Genomic DNA, 22,172 nt, shown 5'->3' with positions numbered 1-22,172 from the left:
GGCCAGGCACGCGCTCGCCCACGCGTGACACCGCCCCGTGGGGAGCCCGCGTCCTGTCTCCCTCCAAACCCACGGCTCGGTCTCATGGGGGGGGTCGCACCCCCAAAACGCGGGGCCAGGCGCCACAGCCCCCGCCCGCCCCCGGACCCCCCCCCCGCTGGAAGTGGCCGGACTCAACCGGCTCAGACCGGCGCTGCGCGGCAACGGGCGGCGCCGCGTTGTGACGCGGGGCGGCGCGGGGGCCCCGCGCGGCGGCCGCCGCCGCCGCCACCCGCCCTCCCTCTCCCCCGTCCCGCCCCTTCGCCGGCGCCATGGGGCAGGTAGCGCCGCCGCCGCCCGCCCCGCGTCCCGCCCCGCGTCCCGCCTCCCTGGGAGTTGTAGTCCGGGGACTACGAGCCCCGGCGTGCCCCGCCGCCGCGCCCCGGGGCCGCGCGGGCAGGCGGGCGGGCGGCGGCGCGGCATGGCGCTGCGCGGCTGCCTGCGGGCCGGGCGCGGGGCGCTGCGCGGCGCGGCGGCTCCTGTCCGCGGCCGCGGCGGCGGCGGGGGCGGCCGGGTGAGCGGCGGGGGGCCGGGCCGGGCCATGTCCTTCGCCGCGGCGCGGGAAGGGCGCAGCGGGGGGGGGAGGGGGAGGAAAGGGGCTGCCGGGCCGCGGTGACCGTGCCCTCCGCTCGCCTTGCAGCCGCCGGCCTTCGGCTTCCTCTTCGACATCGACGGGGTGCTGGTGCGGGGCAGCCAGGTGATCCCCGCCGCCCGCGACGCCTTCCGCGCCCTCTCCGACGCCGGCGGGCGGCTCCGGGTGCCCGTCGTCTTCCTCACCAACGCCGGCAACTGCCTGAGGAAGGCCAAGGCCGAAGAGCTGTCACGGGCTCTGGGGCTGCAGGTAACTGCCCGGCCTCACACCCACCTGCCCCCCCGTTGCGGGCGGGAAACGCAGCGCGGACGCCGCGAGGTATCGCCTAGGGCAGGGTCACCCCCAGCGCGGGGAGACGGGGGAAGAAACCCATCCCCACCGCCGTTTCGCTCTGCGTCGCAGCGCTGGGCGTTGAGCCGGCCGGCCGAGGACGTCGGCTGTGCCCCGCAGCCGGGAGGTTGCCCAGCGGTGCCCATGCCGGGCTTTCCCATGGGGAGGAGGGGGGAAGCTCTTACACTGGGGTGAAATAAGTCCAAGTGATTGAGAAACTGCTTTTTCACAGCACCTTGAATTTGATTTTGTGTATCTGTACTTTGAACAGGAGCATCAAGAGGAGGAGGGAGCCTTCCCAGCACGGCTTTCTGGGGAGGGCTTAAGGGCGAGGAAACTTTGACCTTCATAGTACAAACAGATTTGAAACTTCAGTCAAAATAAGCTGGCTTCCGGTTGCTGAGCCTGGGTCCACTAGGGGTGGGGAATATAAATTTGTTCCTCGGAGCTAAATAAATAATGAAGAAAAACGTATGTGTTTTTAGGCCAGCTTGGCCTGGCAAGGGGGCTACAGAAAGAGGGCTCTAGCAGGAGCACACAGGAGTAGGAAGCCCTGCCTTGATCTACCCTTGCTCCCGTCAGGACCTGTGCAGAGGCACTGCTGAGCGAAGGAGAGAGAATCCTGTTCGGATGCAGTCTGAGTGTGTCTGTGTGGCTGTCAGCTGGAGCTGGGTCCATGGCAGATCCCACTAAATGACTAGCTCTGCTTTGGTATGACCTATTAATTGACAAGGACAACAGGGATGGGCGGAGGAAGGCAGCAACGTGGCGAAAGGGAAGCGGCCTTGCTGCTGAACACTGCATGGAGAAGGGCAAATCTTCCACATTTTTCACCCGAGCACCTTTCCTCCGTTCTGCAGGTGTCTCCAGAGCAGGTGATCCTGTCCCACAGCCCCCTGCGGCTCTTCAGTCAGTTCCACCAGAAGTGTGTGCTAGTGGCGGGCCAGGGACCTGTGGAGGAGAACGCCCAGAAGTATCCTTTGCTACAGTTGTCTTGCAGCTGGCTGCTTTTCCCGCTGTAGCCTCCCAACTAAACACTGCTCTTCCAACCCTGCCTGTACCCAGAGCATTTGCTCAGTCAGCTTGCAGGAGGGCAAGGAAACGGGAAGGCCACTGGTCTTATGGGGAGGGACCCTTATGGAGAGGCTCAAGTGCAGGCACTCGTCATTTGCCTTTATCTTCTGTCTTTCCTTGGTCTGCCTTTTACTCCTCACATTGATTAGCTGTTCTGTGAGCTGCACTGCTATTCTTCCTGGTGGGATCTCACCTGCAGGCTTTGAATCTCTTCTCTTTTGGGATAGTACTATGCTCCTACCTAGTCTTTAGAGGCAAACTAAATTACAGATTACAGCCAACCCTCCACAATTAAGATTTCTCCCAGGAACGTGATTTTAAGCAAATGCCTATAAAAGCAGAATGCCAAGGTGCAGGGCTGTGGTTTAACAGAGAATCAATCCCACATGCATATTCCCTTGTTGGGCAGAGTGCAAAGCAGGTCTGGCATAGTCTACTTCTACAAGCAGGAAAGAAGCACCTGCACTGTTTGTGACATCCCAACCTATGTGTCTGCTCACCGTTTCAGCCTGTTGGCTTATTGCTTAGGTGTCTTTTGAGTTTCCCCTCATTTTCACAGTGCCATTCCCTTTTCTAGGGCCTTTGAAGATATATCGCTTTTAGTGCCAGGGTTAACTCTGTAAAGAGGACCTCATCCAGACCTGTTGCTGTTCACTTAGCTTCTCTGAAGCTGTGGGCTTGGGTCACTGTTCTGTCTTTCCAGTGGCATCTTTGAGTCGGCTTAATGGGTCTGGCAGAGAGCAACATAAACAGGAAAACAGAACAATAGACCCTCCCCTTGTGTATGAGCACATGCACACGCTTACTCATACACACCCATACAGAGTCACACCTTGTACTTTCATTTGAATGCACTTGGTACAAAGTCTTGGCCTGTTCTTGCCTTTCCCCAGAGCAAGTAGAGGAAGCTAATGGCAAGTTATCCTGCAAACAAGTACGGTTCAGCCTTCCCTTGCCTTGGTTTGTCAGCATGCACTGTTTTCTTGTCCCCAGGCAAGCTAATCCAGAGCTTTACTGATTCTACTTCAGTCCAGAAGCTTGGCCAGCCCCCTGCACTGCCCCAATACCAGAATCCTGGTCTTAAAAGGTCTCCCAAAGCACATCCGTTCTGCCCTGGAGCAATCTCTTTTCTTGACCTACCACCAGAGGCTGCTAATGACAAAGTAAATCCCTCCAGTCTTTTCGACCTTTAGGACCACCTTTAAGTTGATACATAACACACAGTTTGACTGAAAACAATGAAATTAACCAATTATCAGGTGTAAGTAACAGCTCTGCTACTGGGGCTTGTGTTTCTTAACCTTGTAGATGCCTTTGCAAATAATTTATTTATTTATTTATTTTTAAGAAATAACCTCTCTATCTTTCCTTGATGATCTGCAATAGCTTGGGGTTCAAACATGTGGTCACCATAGAGGCACTGAGGAAGGCATTTCCCCTGTTGGACATGGTGGATCAAAGTCGGAGGCCAAAGGAGCTGGTAATTTCCTGATATGTCAGTAGAACGAGTGGTCTACTGTGTTACAGCTTATAGCACAGTGGGAAGAAGCTGCAAAGACACAGAGCAGCTGTGCCTTTGGCTAGACCTTCTCTAGCGAGAGCCTGGGATTGGTACCAAGTAGCCAGAATCTCCTGTGCTTTCCAGTGTTGGCTCCTGTTGAAAGGGCAGTAACTTTGCCCTCTTCTTTCTCCCGCGTGCCATGGCTGTGTTTCATTGCAGTTCCTTGCAGTGACTGACAGGATAGTTTGGTTGACCTCTTCAGGTCTGAGAGACAGGAATGCAGGATCTGTGAAATCCAATCTGGGTGGGGGGGGGGAGGGGTAAAAAGAATCTTTTTGGGGATTCAGAGTAGTCTGATAGGGGCTTTATCCTACCTTTTCATGGGTCAACCCTAGCAGTGTCATAGGAAGCATTTTTGTTTCTGTTTTGAAGAGGGCATTAGCTTTTACATTAATAACTCAGCCTTCTATTTTTTTCTGGCAGCCTCCTCCAACCACTGACTTCCCCACTATAGAAGGTAAGCAGTAGCCTTTGTTTACGTGTGAACAGCAAGCAGAAATAACAGGCGAGCAAGCTGGGATAGGAGCTAATAATGTGCTGTCAGCTCAGCAGTATCCACAGGCAGCTTATTGAGAGGATACAGTTTGGAGGCAGTCTAGCTGCACTTGCGCAGCATGAAGCACAAGCTGATAAGACTGAAGCCAACTCCTCTCTGTACCACATTCCCAACACCTGGAAGCAGTGGTGAACGCAGCAGAGTCCTATGCAAACCGGAGCCTGCTACTAGCTGTGCTGTTATTGTAGCAGTATTAGCCAGGGCATCCCACCAGAGGGAACAAAGTGAAGAGTGGATGGCTCTTTTATTCCTTCAGGATGGCTACTTTATTTCTTCTGGAAAAGTGCAGTATGGCAGACATTATGCTTCTGCTAATAGGTCCTGTACTTGTGTGCTGTGAGTGTCAAAGCGTTTCTCGAAATATTTCAGGGGTGATTCTGTTTGGGGAGCCGGTCAGGTGGGAGACAAGTCTACAACTTATTATTGATGTACTCTTGAGCAATGGGAACCCTGGGGCAGAGCTGGAAGATATACCGTATCCTCATCTGCCTGTTCTCGCCTGCAACATGGATCTTCTGTGGATGGCTGAAGCCAAGATGCCCAGGTGAAAAACATGTCTGATATTTATTTCAACCTAGTTCATACAGCTTTCTTACAGATCTTTTCTTACACAGTATGTTTCTTCAGTGCAAGAACCTGACATTATGGCATTGTTAGCAGTAGAGACACTAAAACTGTCTGAGAAACAAAAACTAAAACTTAAAAGATACAAAAGGCAAATCACTTCCTGTGTAGGTGTGTGGGTAGATACAGTGTCCAAACCAGGTGATACCCTGGTTGCAGCAGATGGCCCTCCCCGCAGAGGGGTGTTTGCCATGCAAGTGGCATGACTGAGGGCACTGATGACTTCCTTTTCGGAGCAGGTTTGGCCATGGCACTTTCCTTCTCTGCTTGGAGAACATCTACAAGAAAGTGACAGGCCGTGAGCTGAAGTACGAGGCCTTGATTGGCAAACCCAGCACAGTCACCTACCGCTATGCCGAATACCTGATAAAACAGCAGGCTGAGAAACAAGGCTGGAAGTCTCCCATACGACGCCTCTATGCAATTGGGTAAGAGACCATCTTTCCTGCTTGCTTCCTTAGGGAGTTGTATTCTGGATTTTTTAAAGTTTTTTATTTTTTTTTAATGGGAATTGCTAAAATGAACACCAAAATCATCAAGTCATTGCTGGTGTCTCTTGTCCTAGAACAAAGGTTTGCTAGATCTTTGCACCCTATGCTTCTAATAATTAGAAGGGCACCGTCAGCTGAGGAAAGCTCTTGCTGCAGGATGCATGTGACATGACTGGATTAAAGAAAAAGATAGAAGACCCGGATGTAGTACCATTAGCTGATTTGGCTAAACACTCTGGGGTCATAACGGTTGCATTACAGTAACGACAGAACCTGCTGAGTGCTTTGGGTGTGTCTTTTTCCCTTTGAAAAAAAACATTTGTGAAGCATGTGTCCTTTACCACAGCTGAACAGGACACATCATTGTGTCCTACACATCCCCTACTGGTCCAGTCTAGGGGATACTCTTGACATTAGCAAGTGTCCTGTGCCCCTTCCTCTCTTAGTGCTGCCTTAATCCCAATATGTCAGAGCCAGAACTTGATGTATGGGTTAGTTTCTCATTTCTGTTTCATACTGTGGCCTTATCCAGGGATAATCCCATGTCCGATATCTATGGGGCAAACCTCTACAACAGCTACCTCAAGTCAGCTCACCAGAACCAGGTCCAGGCTGGGGTGAAGAGGAGCCCACTGGCAGCTAGTCCCCAAACTGAGGAGAAACTTGGGCAAAGGAAGGACTGCAACATTTCAATGGAGAGCTGTGAGTCGATTCTGGTCTGCACCGGGGTCTACCGCCACAATACAGATGTTCCCAATAACCCAGAGGAATGTGTGCCGGAGACTGTGTTCCACGGGCATCGGGACTTCTGCTTTGACCCCAGCCTGGTGGAGGCATCTTACGTAGTACCGGATGTAAATGACGCTGTGCAACTTGCTTTCAAGAAGGAAAACTGGAGCTAGGGATAAGACAGGTGTGCCGCAAAGATCTACAGTCAGGGGTTTCCAGTAGTGGAAAGGGGAGAGGGGGAGAACAGGGAAAGACCTGGAGTGATCTAGTCTAGCCAACATGAAAGAAAACTCCTTTAAACACCCCTTGTTTGTACTGATACTCTTCTGCAATCCTGACAGCTGCCAGCAGGCTTTCAACTGTGAACTTAACGTTGCTACAATCACAAATTGAACCATAATGGGAATTATGGGATATAATGAGAAGGCCTGTCCCAGCAGTCCAGTTTTGTTCTGCCGGGGTTCCTTCTCTTGCACCCTTTGTGCACAGGAATCAGACGAGCCTACTCTCCTCTTTGCAATGTATTTGAGGATGAAGCTCTTCCCTGAGCAAAGAGGCACCATCAGCCAACATACCATACGTACAATGTACCATTCGTCCAGTTTGTGATGTGAGCAGCCCAGAAGCTCTGCTATGGTGGCACTCTGCCAAGGGAAGGCTTTAACTCTTTACACTCTCCTTCAGTGAATAAGTGCCTATGGACTTAAAAAAAATTCTACTTGCTTGGGGATTTGGCACTGTGTCACTGTCAGTCTGAAACAAAATCCCATTTTGTAGCCCTCCAGCAGTTAAGGTGGGGGCAGGCCCCCTGAAAGGAAGCAGCAGTTGCCAGAGCAGTTTGCTGCAGGGCCAAGGGAAAAGTTGTATTATTCCCTCCCCACTATTTAGCATTCTGTGAGTACTTCTGCCTTTTGCAGCCAGCCTTAGGATTCAGCAGCTGGCTCTCAATAGCAGAGGGAAACACCTCAGTGTCTGGATTTCCAGAGGTGTCTTTGCCCAGAACTCAGCATTGCAGCAAGAGGCTGTTCCTGTGACCAGCCTGGCCCCAGCTGTTGCAAAGGGCAGCCCCCTGCTCCGGTTGGCCCAGTTTCCACAGGGAGGCCGCTGAGAACGAGGGCTGGCTAGCACGAGTTGCAGCTCACCTTTGCTTCTTCCTTGTACTTAGGGGTCGAAAGAGCCAGGATCGTACCCAAGCCCCAACCCCCAGTCTTGATCTATAGGAGCTCAAGTCAGTCTGTCCTTTGCTGCCATCTTTCCTCTCACCCCCATGTGGTTTGCATCTCAGGGATATCCCATATGGTCTGATACTTTCCCCAATAGGGTCTCTGTTCCCTCTCCTTCCTGCAGCCTGGAGGTGGAACCTACTAACGTGCATTAGTTGCTGGGGTCTTGCTGCCCAGGACTATATTCATACCCCTAACAGCATATGCCTTCTGTTGCCTCTCTTTCCCTAGTGCCGACTAGTCAGAGAAAGTTCACAGCTTGTGTCTCCTTAGTCCTAAAAAGTTAAGTAAACATTACTTGAGAATCTTTATGTGAAAGATTGGCTCAGGAAGGGATTTCTTAATTGCAGACGAGCATCATGATTTTAAAAACATAAGCCAATCTGCGTAAGCAACAGAAAGCCTTTGGAGCCAATACACTGAATCATATTCGTAGTTATACCCTACTTGCCCCTTTTAGAGATTAAAATTCAGTCTGAGGTGCCTCCATTTCCCTCCTTCCCATTTTACCAGGCAGCTGCATATACAGGGTACAAACAAGATAATACTGCACAGAAGTCTGTGGTGTTCTCAATTAAAATCTCAGCATCCACACGCACAGACATTCTGTGTCGGCAGCTCTCTCTGTTCCTCTTCCAGTACTGCTGTATCTTGCTAGGAAGGTCACACTGCAGAGGGGGCTCTTTGCTTACATTATGCCAGGTTCTGTGCCCTGAGGGGGCTGGTGCTCTGTCAGTGACCGAGACAAAGAGTTCCTTCTCTGTTCCCTAACAGGGCAAGTTCTTTCTCTCCCTTATATTCCGAACAGAAGCAGAAAAATACTTCTGGGTGCACTCCCCTCCTATGAAATCTGTAATGGGAAGCAGTCTCTTCCTCACTTAGCACTAGTTGGGGCTCTTCTTTGTCTCATCAGGACAAAAATCACTTGGCTGCTTCTAAGAGAAGCTGTGATGTGAGGAACACAGTCTTAAATTTTAATTCTTTGTCTTTCACTGGAGAGAAAAAGAAATGATTGTTTAACCTGCTTGTACAAAAGCTCATTTCCAGTTCCCAGAAGAATAAGTACAGAGGTTGACTTTGTGTTTAACATGGAGAAGGTCTTTTAACTTTCAGAGCATCTCCAGAGTCAGAAATGTGCTCTAGACCCAGTGTGCGAGGCCTGATATTGGAGCCCCAAATCCCATTTATTCTTAGACTCACTCTGGTGTCTCTCAACCTCACTTCCACAGGTGACATCCAGCAGCAGGAAGAGGAATGCTCCTTTTCTGAGCAATATCTGCTAGCTTTGGTGATTAGCTGGTGACTTCATTAGGATTAACTGGAAACTGTCTTCTAGGCCATAGGCAACAGGGAGCCTCGCTGCTGGCCATGCCTTCCATTTGGGTAGGTACTTATCTGCAGAAATACTAAGGTTTGTCCATCTGTGTGTGCAGTGGCCTTTGGTAGAGCTCTTTCTTGTGATGTGTTAAGATCATGGTGCCCGTTGCTCAAAGACAGGATGCTGCTGAGACAGTGTTCCCAGGGGCTGCAGTGCTGTCAAACCCTCTGTCCTGAGTTGAGTCAGGCGCTCTGGCTGCCATTTCTGATAACTGTGGTAGCTTTGTGGAAGGAATGTGCAGAGAAATTTTGAGAGATCGCAGGCGGTTTTGTAATTTCATATCAACATGCACAGCCCACCTCAGCCAGAAGTGAGGTAAGTAGCAAGGAGGAGATAGGGCCTCCTCCAAAAAGGGAACAGTTTTGCATTTGCATGGAGAATGAGCCAGGCAGCTCCATCTCTAGAACAGTAGTGAAGATGAACTGACTGACGTGAATCTGCTTTGGATTCCAAATCTGCTTTTAGCTTCAGTTTTGGTGGGGTAGGAGGAGGTTAGCATGTTAGAGTTGAAACAGTGCTCTGGGAGTCTTTAAAATGCATAGGAGGAGCTTTAGTGATTAAAGAAGCTTCACTTTTAAGTTGAATCTGGGGAGAAGGGAGAAGAAAGCTAGAAGAATTTCCTATCCTTTCCCCTATTCTTGCCAAGTAATGCTGCATGCAGGGCTCTGCTCGGTCTGTGCATTGATAAGTCAAATGAGCTACCCTTGGTCTGAGCCACAAAGAGAACTTGTCCCTCTTCCTCTGCTCAGCTCCTTGAAACAGTGCACTTTGTCTGAGTCACTTCCAAGGAACTGTGTGGGCACAGTGAGTGGAGTAGGAATTTGGGATCTCCAGCTGCTGATACTGACCTGGTTATAGAAGATTTCTACAATGAGAAGCACTTGCCAGATACCTGTTCCATGAGTTTTGTGGTAGAACACTGTGCAGGCTGCTGGCTGATCTGCAGATCTGTATCTATCTGTGGATGGGTGCCTGTTAATAATAGAATTTGATAAAGTCCTTCCTCTTGCTTTGTTTTCTGGAATTAGCTTTAAGTGTGGCTGGAACATAACCCTTCCTTTGGCTCACGTATTACACAGATGTGGTATTTTAGATACCATATTTCTGTTTTCCAGTAAGCATACTTCTATGCACATTATTGAACATAGTAATCAGGAGAGAGGATTTCACTTGCCAATGTAATCCTGTAACATTTTTTTATATGGTGCATTTCCCTGTTGCAACAAATGCTATGAAGACCTGATCCTAACAGCTCTGTGTGCTGCAGATGGATGAGTTTTGGTCAAGCCCTAAAGGAGCAAGTAGTGAGGTGAGGCAACCGAGAACAGCACAGAGTAACTGCAGGATGGATAAGTTATTTTGGACCTGAAGCAGAGCTTCTATGTCTTGCAATAAAGGACAAAATGTGGTTTTGAAAAGGGTGGCCAGAGAAGATGATTCCCTTATTCTACAGGACACAAACAGCTTGTAGCCTGCCATTCAGGGAGTGGTGTAACACTACTGTGCCCTTTCTTCCAATCCTATTGCTGGTATGTCTTTTTTATCTGATAAATGGGTAATTTGGGTTTCAGATTATATCTTGTGCATTGTAACAGGGTGATCATGTATCGTAGATAGAAATCACAAGCTCTGATATTTCTAGCTTTCGTGTTAAGTTCTACCCAGTTCCAGAGCTGCTCCTTTGAACTAGCACGTATGAAAAAAATAACAAAAGAGGATTTCTGTGAAATAAATTTTAACATGCTGTGTGTACTGTATCATGAGTATTGTCCTGGCCTTTTTCATGCCTTTGTCTTAGAAAATAACCAGGACAAATTCTGTCGTCTTCTGTTCATCAAGCCATTCTCAGGTTTTCTTTAGGGAGCCACTCTGAAGGGTACCCCTCCAGCAATTCTTTTGATGGGCCAAACTATCATTCCCTGTAAGCTCTGTATCTGCTGTACACAGGTGAGATAAATTAACTTTGACCATTCCCCCTTTAGTAGAGGAAAAAACATGACAGATCACAAACTATGACATCCTTGCTGACTATTCACAGTCATCAAGGCCTGTTTTTCTGCTGCATACACTCCCTACCCTCGCTCCCCCCAACCCCCACTAAGTAGCTTAAGCTATTTTTCGGTAAGTTTGGGAATGCCACTTGTATATAATACACTTTCAGGGAAGGCATTTAGTTGTGACCTTGCACAAGCAGTTTTTTGTAATGACTACTACAGTGTAGGGAAGCCAAAAACTAGGTATCACCAATTCAACCTGCTATTGCAGAGAGAGAACAAGCCTAAGGGCATACAAAAACCATCCTTACCGTTAGCTTACTAGCTGTTGTGTAAAACCATTAGTGATCATAAAAGAAGCCCAACTTGTCTGACAGGAGCCATGCTCTGGTACCTTTTGGAAAATATGAGTGGAGTTACAGAGACAGTTACAGATAGTAACTGACAGAAACTCTCGCAGTAGAGCCAAGAGCTTCCACTGACTTCAGCAAATGAAAAATTTGAGATCCTACCAGGTGAAAATCTTCAGCTTTAGTGACCTAGAAACAGTCAGTGCGCAATATTTTACTTGCCTTGAAGAGCCACACAGAAATACTTAAACGAAATGAAGGGTGCAATGAAACACTGATGAAGGAACAGCTTAAACAAGAGGGGCCGAGGGACTGCTGCCAGGCAAGTCTGGGGGAGCACCTTCTGGAGGAAGTGCTGAAAAATGCTTAGTTTGTAGATGATGATGGATCTCAAACACAAGCAGTTACCGGCTCACCCTGGTACTGATGTGGGCTCTTCAGGGGCATGCCCAAACCCACCCTCTACCGAGTGTAGCTAGCATCAATTATAAAGGCACAAGTCCTTTGGACGAGTATGGATTTATGTACCCACAGGGACGATATGGTGAAAATAACGCACATAAGACCCTTATGGATCCAGTCTGAAGCACTTCATAAACCCACACAAGCAGGACCAAAACTAGGAGCCAAGCTGTTCTGTCACAAAAATATTTCTCTCTAGTTCACTATAAAAAAACCTTATTTTTCCTTTCAGTCTGTTCAGCTATCAAGATCTTTTTATTTTCCATTTTCTTCACCTAAGGTCAGTTCCAGTACACACTATGTGCCGAGGCTGGATAAACACAAAATATTAAGAACAACCCCTAAAGCCACTATGCACCTGAAACCTGTGCCCCACCACAATAAGCATGAAAAAAAAATCTGCATTTTACATCAGTATCAGTCTTTGAACTGAAATTTGTTTATAAGTAATAGGTTGTTAAACACTCATATCCTTTTGAAGGAGACCTATATTCCCCAAAATCAGAATTTTCAATCAGCAGTTTAGTTACAAAGACTTTGCATTCAGAGGTAAACACACTGAGGCATCTTTGAATTTTCGGTACTGGCCAGGTGAGACTGCTCTACGCCTGTTTGTATCTTCCACCCTGGACATTTTAATAGATTAAATAACCATGTTACAAAGTGTGCATCAGAGCCTTCCCATCCCACACAAAATGCATTTTAAGTATGGTTAGAGCAGATTACACTAATTCAAACTTACTGAAATCAGCTTTGCCTCTTCTCGCTCCCTCCCACTGCTGCCGGTTTCTGACAGCTTACTGCAGGGTATAATCAGGGTTTTAGCTTCTGGTCTTTTCTTCTGGCATATTTTTGTCTCTTTCTTTCTTTTTTTCCTCCCTTCTTCTCAAGAAATAGAGTCATTATTTTGTTTCCTCTTGAGTTCTGCCCTCAAGAATTTTTGCCTTTCCCCCAGCAGGGGTATTTTTGAGGACACTCTGCTTGTCTCCACTAGTAGAGAAAACTAGAAATGGTAGCATTTTAGGTAGTCACTATGACTATTTCATAAAACCTTGTTCTCCACTGCTAGCCTTTAAACACATGCATATGCACAAACACACATAAATATATAAAAAGGCCAGAAAAATGGCTTTGGAGTCGCTGTAGAGTAGAAGCTATCTATAGTTTAGCCTTTTAGTGTTTTAACAGTAATGATTAAGCACTAACACCTCCAAGGACTGCATATTGCGTTAAATAACTGGATCATGTGGGAGACATCAGCTTGTCATATTTCATCCTACAGCATGCTACAAAAAGCTCTTGAGTGCCTTCTCAAGCAGAAGATATTTCTCCCCCTACCTCCATTTTAAAACACAGGCACAATTTCTGCTTCCTTCCACTCTTTTCTTATTCGCACCTGTTTGTTCAGGTTTTCTTCTCCCTGCGGCACTCTGCTGGCCTGGAGAAGCATCGGATCTGAAAGCCCACGCTCAGCCCAAGGAAGCCTTTGGCTCCTGCTCTCCATCCCAGTGCTCCCCACACATAGCTCCCCTTGCCCAAAGGCTGCCAGATCCCCTCCCCAGTTACCTCTAGCACAGGGGCCTCCTCAGCAGCAATCCTACCATCCCTGGAGAACATTTCCATGCAGCTCCTCTTGCCCTGCTCACCAAGTACCAGCCCAGCACAGCCGTATTCCCAGGGGCAGCAAGGTGCTAACCCATGCAGACCCACTTAGCACCCAGTTCTCCCCACAGGTGCCTCACTTACTATACTTCCCCCTGGGCTGCCTTAGCTGCTTCACCTGGCCAGCATGTCGGAGCCCGTTTTCCCCAGGAGGGCAGTCCAGCTGCAGGGCTGGCAATGAGACTGCTCATTCCTCTCAAAACTCCAGGGACTCTGTCCAATTGCACTTACCCCAACAGGTGGGACAGAGTCCAGTCCACCAAGAAACACAGTCAAATGTCTGTGAAGCAAGCCTCAAGCTCGAAAGGAGAGAAGATGTGAGCAGACTTCTAGGACAGCTAAATGAACGTGTCCTACAGCATCCAAGCACGAGGAAACACACTGTGCCACAAACCCTGGGCAGGAAAGCCAGCAAGGCAAAGCAAGCGCTGCCTGTGGCCCATGTAGCACAAGGAACAGCCCTATTTGTATGAAGACTGTTGTCCTGAGGGGCCCAGATGGACGATCTGTTTTCACTCCGGGTCCTGTTGTCCCTTGAAAAGTTTTCTTGTAGTAACAGGTAAATGGGTTAGAAGCAAGACCAGTTTAGCCAGTTCTCAGGACTGACAGGTCTCTGTCGCATTAATGATGTCAGTGACCCAAATGTTGGCTTACCTTGAGAAGGACACCCTCTAAATGATGACCAGGATTCAGTCCAGAAGATTATGATTTTACCCTCTACCCTAGATCACGTGTTTACACTGCCATCTAACCTAGTCTTTATGGAGAAACCACATGATAGAGGCACAGTCTGTATTATTTGTAGCCTGTTGTTGCTGCTCAGATTGACCTGCAGCCATCCTGAGCTGACTGAATCACAGGGGCATTGGGCAAACTCTTGACCTCAGCCAAAGAAAAGGGGCACTAGGCTGTGCTTGAGCCTGAAACAGGATGCGGACAATGGACATCCTCTCTGGCCATAGTCTCGAGACTCATCCTCCTCGTATAACAGCAAATACCTGACCGAGCCCTAAGCAGCGCGTTTGTCCAGTTGTACAAAAAATATAAACAAAGAAATTCTTTGGCCATAGTGTTCTTCTTTGGCAGGCAAGTCTGTATTTGGTATCAAAGAGAGAAAGCCTGGTAGGCTGAACACCAGCGCTCAGCAGCAAAGTCCAGGCACAGGGATTTTGTCTCCAAAACAGTTCACATGTCTTGAAAGGTCTCGAGAGCAAAACAAACTCCTCATAGTGCATTTGGTAAGGAAAGGAGAGGTGGTTCACTGCTCACTGTCTTTTTACATCTTGAATTACCTTAGGTGCAGTCAGCTCAGCAGAAAATGTGATTATATTGCTTCTGTCACTTAATAGCTAGCAATTTTCATGTGCTGGGTGGCAGTGGGCTGGCACTACACCCTGGCAATGCAGAGGAAAAGTTTGGCCAATGTCACTACAAAAGCAACAGTGTGGAAACACCACTGAGGCGTTGATATGGGCTGCAGAGAGACAGGAGCTGCCGAGGGAAAGGACAGTCTCAGGCCTCTGGCAACACGGTCGAGGCGACACCGCAGCCGTGACGCCCAAGCCATGCGCCTCGGCAGGGGCCACCGAGCCAAATACAGGGCATCTCTGCACGGCGCTCTCTGCAGCCTGCCAGGAGAAAGCCTCAGCCCCCCCACTGCCAGGCAGACACACGCTGGCAAATGACTGGTGACAGATCTCTTGGGACTCACCTGATTTTAAACTTGTGAGCGCTGGTCACATGTCACAGTCACAAGGCTGGTGGTGCCTCCCACTGCATCCTGGTCCCTCTGCAAGCATCTTTGTAGGTGTCATGACCATTTTGCATTGGGTTTCTTGTGACATGCTGTAGTGCCTGACCACAAAGTGAAGTATTTTTATTCACTAATTGGCAGGGGAATTAGAGAGAAATGCTTCTTAAACAGCAAGACAGTGCACGCATGGACCTAAGCATTGAAACACAATGTGAATGTAGCAGAAAGCACATGTCCCCCCCCCTTCTAGATTTAACCCAGCCATGCAGGCAATAGCTGCAGAGATGCAGCAGCATGGGCTTTAAAACAGGATGAAAACCAGTGTGGGAGACCATGGGTATGCCTGTGGGCTGCTGGCATTATTTAGGAGTTGAGTACTATGGTGCCCAAGTAACTAGATTAAAGTCTGCTTGGCTTCCTATTATTATTTTGCCTTTTTTTTTTTTTTTTTTTTTTTTTTTTTTTTTTTGCTGTTCTGTGTTTAGAAAACAGATTTATCTGTGGTCCTACTCTGATCTCCGTTAACAGACTAATACTTTTGCTGTGACTCGTCTTATTCTTCCCCTGCTTGCTATGTGCCTAAAGAAGTCTCCACATGCCAGCCCACCCTGGAGCTCCTCCCTCCCCTTCTCAGTTTTTTCTTTGTTTCAGGTTCATGAAGCCTCCTGGTACGCCAGGCTGATTTCTGCTTGTTGTCAGGAGCATCCACGGGCATTTACTGACACAGGCCTCCCCAGGGAGGCTGCACCAGCACTTGTATAGTAGGCTGTTGTCACTGGCCTTGTGGATGTCCTTTCTTGGTCTTCAACAGCTGGGGCTTTCTCAGCCCAGTGTGTTGATTAGCCTACGCCCTCAAAAGTCTTGTTGTTTTGGATATTTATCAGCAATTGTAATTTATACAGACTTTTGTGGATGCAGCTTATGTAGAAGGCTTCACTTCATGGTCTGGCAGCACTGGGCTTATCACTGACAGGTGTGCTTAGGAGTGGAGCTGCTGTGGCTGCTGAGCACCAAACCACTTAGCGACGTGGTGTGTCCAGTCATCATTGCTGATGCTGAGCCCATTTCCTGGACATCATTGCTGGTGGTCCAGTAAAGGCCCAGAGCAGTGATTTCAGTAGAGGTAGGAACCTTACTGCTATTTGCATCAATTTAAAGCAGGTGCCCCATGAAGGCCAGCTGGGCAGAGCACTCAGCACGTAGCTTGGCTGAACTCAGGAAACCTATAGGGTAAATAAGACTTACTTTGATGTGCAATTACTCACACCAACTCGAAAGTATGGGCAGCTGCATGTCCAGCTCCATGGATGGGGAGCCCCAAGCTAGAGCCTGAGCACAGGCCCAGTGCCAGGCCTCTGCCCTCATCGCGGTTAGCCCAGAGAGATCTGGGAACACAGTGCTGTTAAAGCACTTCTGACTTTCTGGAGTTACCCATGCAGAAGCCTGAATATGTTTGTGTATAGGGAGGGCACTTGGTACAGGTGGAGGCTTTTGTGCTGCGCTGCAGTTCTTTTGGAGCTGATGACATGGGGGAACCTTGCTGCCTTTTCAGCTTTGCTGGGAACCTGGCAGCAAATGTGTACGGGACCCTCTGGCTCTGCCTGCGCTGAGCCTCGCAGGCAGCATGGCCCAGGGTCTGCGCTGTGACGCTTCAGGTGCCCCGAGCCCCTGCCCTGGGCTGGCGCTGGGGGTCCCTGCTCGCCTCCAGCGCGGAGCCCACACACCTGGCTCCGTTCAGATTTGGGGAGCAGGTGCCAGCCTGCTCTGCCCCTCACCTCCGGTTACGGCTCCCGGGGCCTGCCCCACCGCAGCCTCTGGGGAAGGGAGCCTTCCGCCCCCTCCCCCACCTCCCCCTCCTCCTCTTCCTCCTGCCTGCACAGTCTCTCTCTGCTCCCCCCCACCCCCAGCCCACCAACCAGCGGCGGAGGCGCCCGCTCCGGCACCGGCTGCGGCTGCGGCTCCCGCCGCCGCTGCCCGCCGGCTGCCGCCGCTCGGGGGCTCCTCGGGGCCGGGGCCGGAGCCGGGGCCGGTGCGGCGGCGCGGGGCGTGGGGAGGGCGGGCCGGGGGCGGGCCGGGGCCGCGGCGCGGCCGTCGGGCCCAGCACGCCGGCTCGGGGGCCGGGGAGGACCATGCACCGCGCTGCCTCCAACCAGCGCTCGGTCTCCTCCTCCTCGGGCTCCTTCCAGCCGCCGCCGCCGCTGCCGCACGCCGCCGACCGGCAGCCGCTCTTCCCAGGCGGCTGCAGCAGCGGCGGCAGCCGGCGGGGCTCGGGGTCGAGCTCGGGCTCGGCCCTGGCCCGCCGCCCCCGCAGCAGCGGTAGCAGCACCGAGGAGGAGGAGGAGGAGGAGGAGGAGGAAGAGGACAGCATCAGCATCAGCAAGCCCCTGGTGCAGCCGCCCGCCGCCCCGCCGCCCGCCGCCGCCTCGCCGCTCCCCAGCAGCAGCAGCAGCAGCAGCACCAGCAGCGGCGGCGGCGGCGGCGGCAGCGCGGGCCGCAGCATGACGGCGGCGGAGCTGTACGGGGCGGCGGCGGCGGGCGGCGCGGCGAGCGGCGGCGCGGCGGGCGGCGGGGCGCTGCCGGGGCCCGGCGGGGCGGCGGGCGGGCGGCGCTGGGGCTTCAAGGCGCTGTCCCTGGTGCTGCTGCTGGGGCAGGGCGCGCTGCTGGACCTCTACCTGATCGCCGTCACCGACCTCTACTGGTGCAGCTGGATCGCCACCGACCTGGTGCTGGCCGCCGGCTGGGGCATCTTCTTCTGCCGCAACAGCCGGGCGCGTCGCCGGGAGCGGCCGCCGCCGCCGCCGCCCGGGCCGCCGCCGCCGCACCCGCTGCTGCTGCACGGGCCGCCCGGGGGCCGCGGCGCCGGGGGCCGCGGGGCTGGGGCCTCCCCGCGCGGCGGCGACTTCGCCTACGCGCACCTCGCCTGGCTCATCTACTCCATCGCCTTCACGCCCAAGGCGGCCCTGATCCTGGGCACCTCCATCCTGGAGCTGATCGAGCTGCGCCTGCCCCTGGGCACCACCGGCTTCCGCATCACCCTGGCGCTCTCGGCGCCGCTGCTCTACTGCCTGCTGCGGGCCATCGGCACCGAGGGCGCCGGGCAGCTGCTGCTGCCGCCGCAGCCGCCGCCGCAGCACCGCGCCGCCGCCGCCTTCCTCGCCACCTGCCTCGACCTGCTGGACAGCTTCTCCCTGCTGGAGCTGGTGCTGCAGCCCGGGCGGCCGGCGCCGCTGCCCGCGCCGCTCCGCTACCTCCTCATCGCCGTCTATTTCCTCTGCCTGGCCTCGCCGGTGCTGTGGCTGTACGAGCTCAGCGCCGCCCGCGCCCCCGGCGCCGCCCGCCTCGCCCTGCACCTCCTGCTGCCCGCCGGGCTGCTGGACGCGCCGCTCCTGGCGCTGCGCTGCCTCCTGCTCCTGCGCTACCAGCAGCCCCTCTCCCTCTTCATGCTGAAAAACCTCTTCTTCCTCGCCTGCCGCGGCCTGGAGGCCCTGGAGACCTGCTGCCTTCTGCGCCCCGCCGCCGTGCCCGCTGCCAAGTATGGCGCGGCCCCCGTGCCCCCCACCGCCGCGCCGCTGCCCCATGGCCTCTCTGACGCCGACGTGGGCCCCCACGGCTATGTCAACGCGCTGGCGGTCACGGCGCAGGGCTGAGCCCCTGCACTGGTGCCGCCTCGGCAGGTGCCCCCCAGCCGCTGCGCCAGCCCCGCGTTCCTCCCCGTGGCTGAACCGCGGGCGGGAGCTGGGCGCTCACCCCCCTGCAGCAGAGCTCGTCCCTCACCTCCAAAAATGCGCCTGCCCTCGGCAGTGAGTCTCTCCCCAGTGCTTTCGCCACTTTGCACTGTTGGAAAGAGCCAACTCTGTCTCCTTCGCTGCCTGCCAGGCTGTCGTGTTGCTTCGTCACCGTGGATGTTTCCTTTTCTCTTTCCCCCCCAAGCAAAGGGGACCAGCGGATTTCCCCCTTTCTTCAACATCACCATGAGATGTGAAAAAAGGTCTGAACAGCAGAGACCTGCCTTTGGGGTGCACACAGGACAGAAGGAAGCACACTCTGGATTCACTAGGGCTTGCAAAGCTGCCACCCCCGTTTTCCAACAAGCAGAGTCGAAGAGGGTCTTTGAGGACCAGCTGGGAACTTCTGGAAGTCAGCTGGCCACCAGGTCATTGCGAGCCTAGAAGCCACTTTCTCCTTGCCGAAAACGTCTACCTCTGTGCTTCAACCTTTTGCATCTTACATTGACTTCACACGATAAAGAAACACATGAACCTGAGACAGACATTAATCTGGGGGCTTAGGCCCCATTTCACCACCACTGAGACATTGAATTCTGGTGAGAACAGGGTTTACAGCAGCTTACTGCTTACTTCAGACGGCAGCACCCACTTGCTGGGGGCTCTCACTTCTCTGTGAATAGGCATGCTTACCGGGTCAGTGTTGGGTTTTCTTTTATGTGGAGTGTAGGGGCTCCCTTCGCACAGGCAGGGCAGGCTGGACAGATTTTCTCCAGCCCCTCTCCCCATGTGCTTGGCAGAGCCAGGATGGGCTAAGCTGGCAAACCGTTCCTCTCTCAATGAGCAGGGAAGAGGAGCTGGGTGCTGCTCGAGGTGGGCCCTGTGCTCAGTGCACCTCACTTCTCCGCACAGAAAGCGAAGTGCTACCCGAGTCCCTGTGTCGCAGGGGGCCGAGCTAAAGCTCCGGCCCCTTGGGGAAAGCCCAGAGGCCAGCACCCTGCCCTCTGCACGCATGCGGTTAAGGGTGGGTGGGGGAAAAAGTTAGTTGTAAAGTAACCTCCTGTAGAAACACTATTACCTTTGGTTTTATGCTCCATGAGTGCTTGGTGTGGGGTAAGGCCTGCTCCGTTGCCTGTCTATAGCTGTTCCTGAGAGCAGTCAAGTGAAAGCAGGAGCACAGATGCCAGGCACGGAGGGAGGACTTCGCCCCTCACAGGTTTATATTTTGTTATCCGGGCAGGACCGCGTTCATTGAAAACGTGTCACAAAGTTTCCTGCCCAGAGCTGTTGCTCAAGCCGTCCCTGTGGGAAGGGGAAATAAAGTGCCGCTGCCTACTACCCAGAGGCAAGAGCAGGCCCCCAGGTGCAGCCCATGCCAGTCCTCCCCCCGCACCTCCCCTTTCACAGGGCAGGACCCGCCGCCTGCTCTAACACACTGCTACAACGAAATGTTTACAGTCCGGTAACTTCCAACTCCCACGGGCAGAACTGTGGGGCCACGGGGCTCTCCTCCCCCTGCCCTCGGGCGGCCGACCAGCATCGAGGGGCTCCTCAAGATGGGTCCGTTCAGACCTGCTGCTCTCCCCCAGCCAAGGGGAGAGCCAGCAAAGACCAGGCTGAACTTTCCCACCAGTGCTTTATTTATAATCTGAGCCCTTTGGCGGGCAGCTGTGTGAATTTTGGCCAGTGGCCTTCTCTTCAGTAACTTTTCTTTTGTCTGGACAATCTTGGTGCTGTGAGTGACTGTGATTGTAAAACTAAGTACTGTGAATTTTTCCTATGTGATGTGAGATGTGTCTAGGGGATGCTAATTTCCTGGCCAAAGGGGATGAAATGGCAGGTAGACTGTGCTTGTACAGAGATTTGCTCCTTTGTGCCTCTCTCTTTCAGCACTAAAAAGACACTGAAAGCTCAGAAAAAGCTTGGGTAACATTAAAGAGAGAACGAGATGGTACCTGAACCCAAGAGTACTCCCCACTTTAGTCAAAACAGTCGCCCTCTCCCCTTTTTTGTGAGTTTTTTTTTATTCAACTCTAGCACCCACAAAGTTTTGCTGTGGTTAACTTTATGATAATGCCAAGGGGTGTACAATGACATCCCCACCGCACTGAAGCGTAAGCACAGCTGAGAGACTAGAATAAGAATCACAGCAGAGTTGTTAACAAGTCTCAGCTTCAGTATTGCTCCATACAACACAACAAAGCTGCTGTTTCAGCAGCGAGTGCCTTTTTCCATTTAAAACATTAATGCAAAAATGGCATACCGGAAATTTATCCAGCCATCACATACTCCAACCATTGACTGCATTAATAGTAAAGTTCAAATTTGTTCTTTAATTTGAAAATTACCCTGGACAGATGACAGTTCAAAATAGTGTTTCTGCTGTATAAAATTCCCTCGCAGAAAGGTTCATGGAGCGATTCCATGGTTTCTGGTACTCGGTTGTAAGTAAAGGCGCTACGTAAGAGTTTAAAGCTCTCTCAGCAACTGACTGTACGGAAGCCCCTTGCAACTAGAAGGGCAGCTCTGCGGCCACTTAAATTACTTCCTACGGAGAGACATTTAGAGCTCTTTAATTCCTTGTTTATAAGCCTGCTCCGCCTTTTGAATTCCCTTCTCTTTGGTAACTGAACTCACTTCCTTTTACACCTTTCCAGCATGTGACAGAGGTCTCTGCAGAAATGGCAGTGGTACCATTACAGTGCCAGCAATACCTCACACCCAACGCACCTTTCACACTTACCAGATATTCTGCCCAACATTAAATTACTGGCCCAGGTCAATATCACCTTGCTAAACCAATTTGTGCTATGCTAAGACATATGCCCCTTAACAGTCCTGTTATTAGATTTGTAACAGAATTCACCTATTTCACATTTTATTGCTGTTTCCTAAGAAACTGTTTGCTAGCCCAACAAAAAGATGACAACTCCCAGGAGGAGAAACTGAAATTAGAGAGGTGGCCTGTGGCCAATGGACACTTGGCATCCCTGTGGCATTAATCAGAACTTGTATTTTTTAAAAAGCAAGATTGCTAAAATAAAATTAGAAACTTGTGACTGATTTTGCTCCCTTTCTTTCTTCAAGTCTTGTTGAACTACTGAATATTACATTCAGAGACCAACAGATGCACTAAAGTTATCTGTCCTTCCTCATTTTGGATTGCTAAAGTGTCCAGATATTCCCCAAGCTTAAGCTTATTCTAATGAAAGTAAATTCTGAAAGTTGCAACACAAAGGGAAATTCTTGAGAAGGGGATGATTAATGCAAAAAAAAAGTTTAGATGATGCTCCTGAACTTCCTACTCAAATCGCTTACAGAAATACATACCACTTGAAAATGGCTCATGACGTGAAAAAACAGATTTAAGTGTTAACTACTGTAAAATAAAAGGAATTTTATAAACCGGATCATCAAGATGACAATTATCTGCATACTCCAAGACAAACAACTCACTGGAGAAACTCACAGTTGCCACTTGCTTAGCTCCTGTCGTCCAGCTGGTCCTGTACAGTCAGGAAATAAAAATGGTACCTCCTCCAGCTAAGTTCAGATACGGGCAGGCACTGTCCCTCTGTCAGTTTTGCTAGGGGAAGCAGGCTCTGCTCAGCAGTCCTGCCTCACTAACC

At 51.5% G+C, this 22,172-nt stretch overlaps 2 protein-coding genes across 2 annotated transcripts; both read left to right on the top strand.

The window, feature by feature from the left end:
• Positions 1-520: 520 nt before the first annotated feature.
• Positions 521-10,354, top strand: HDHD5 (haloacid dehalogenase like hydrolase domain containing 5; the record flags this gene model as incomplete). The annotated part of the gene is made up of 8 exons (XM_062590633.1): positions 521-553; positions 680-880; positions 1,822-1,934; positions 3,422-3,515; positions 4,020-4,053; positions 4,522-4,696; positions 5,016-5,204; positions 5,800-10,354. Coding segments are annotated over 8 exons (1,209 nt in total), but the record flags the coding sequence as incomplete, so codon positions are not given.
• A 6,593-nt stretch (positions 10,355-16,947) lies between these two features.
• Positions 16,948-18,465, top strand: TMEM121B (transmembrane protein 121B). Its single transcript, XM_062567509.1, has 2 exons — positions 16,948-17,205; positions 17,431-18,465. The coding sequence occupies exons 1-2, from the start codon at positions 16,948-16,950 to the stop codon at positions 18,463-18,465; spliced, it is 1,293 nt and encodes a 430-aa protein (XP_062423493.1).
• Positions 18,466-22,172: the final 3,707 nt, after the last annotated feature.

This window comes from Rhea pennata, chromosome 1, assembly GCF_028389875.1.
Source record: "Rhea pennata isolate bPtePen1 chromosome 1, bPtePen1.pri, whole genome shotgun sequence".
Taxonomy (NCBI): domain Eukaryota; kingdom Metazoa; phylum Chordata; class Aves; order Rheiformes; family Rheidae; genus Rhea; species Rhea pennata.
Note: the sequence above shows the minus strand (reverse complement) of the source record. Positions and strands in the feature narration are given on the sequence as shown.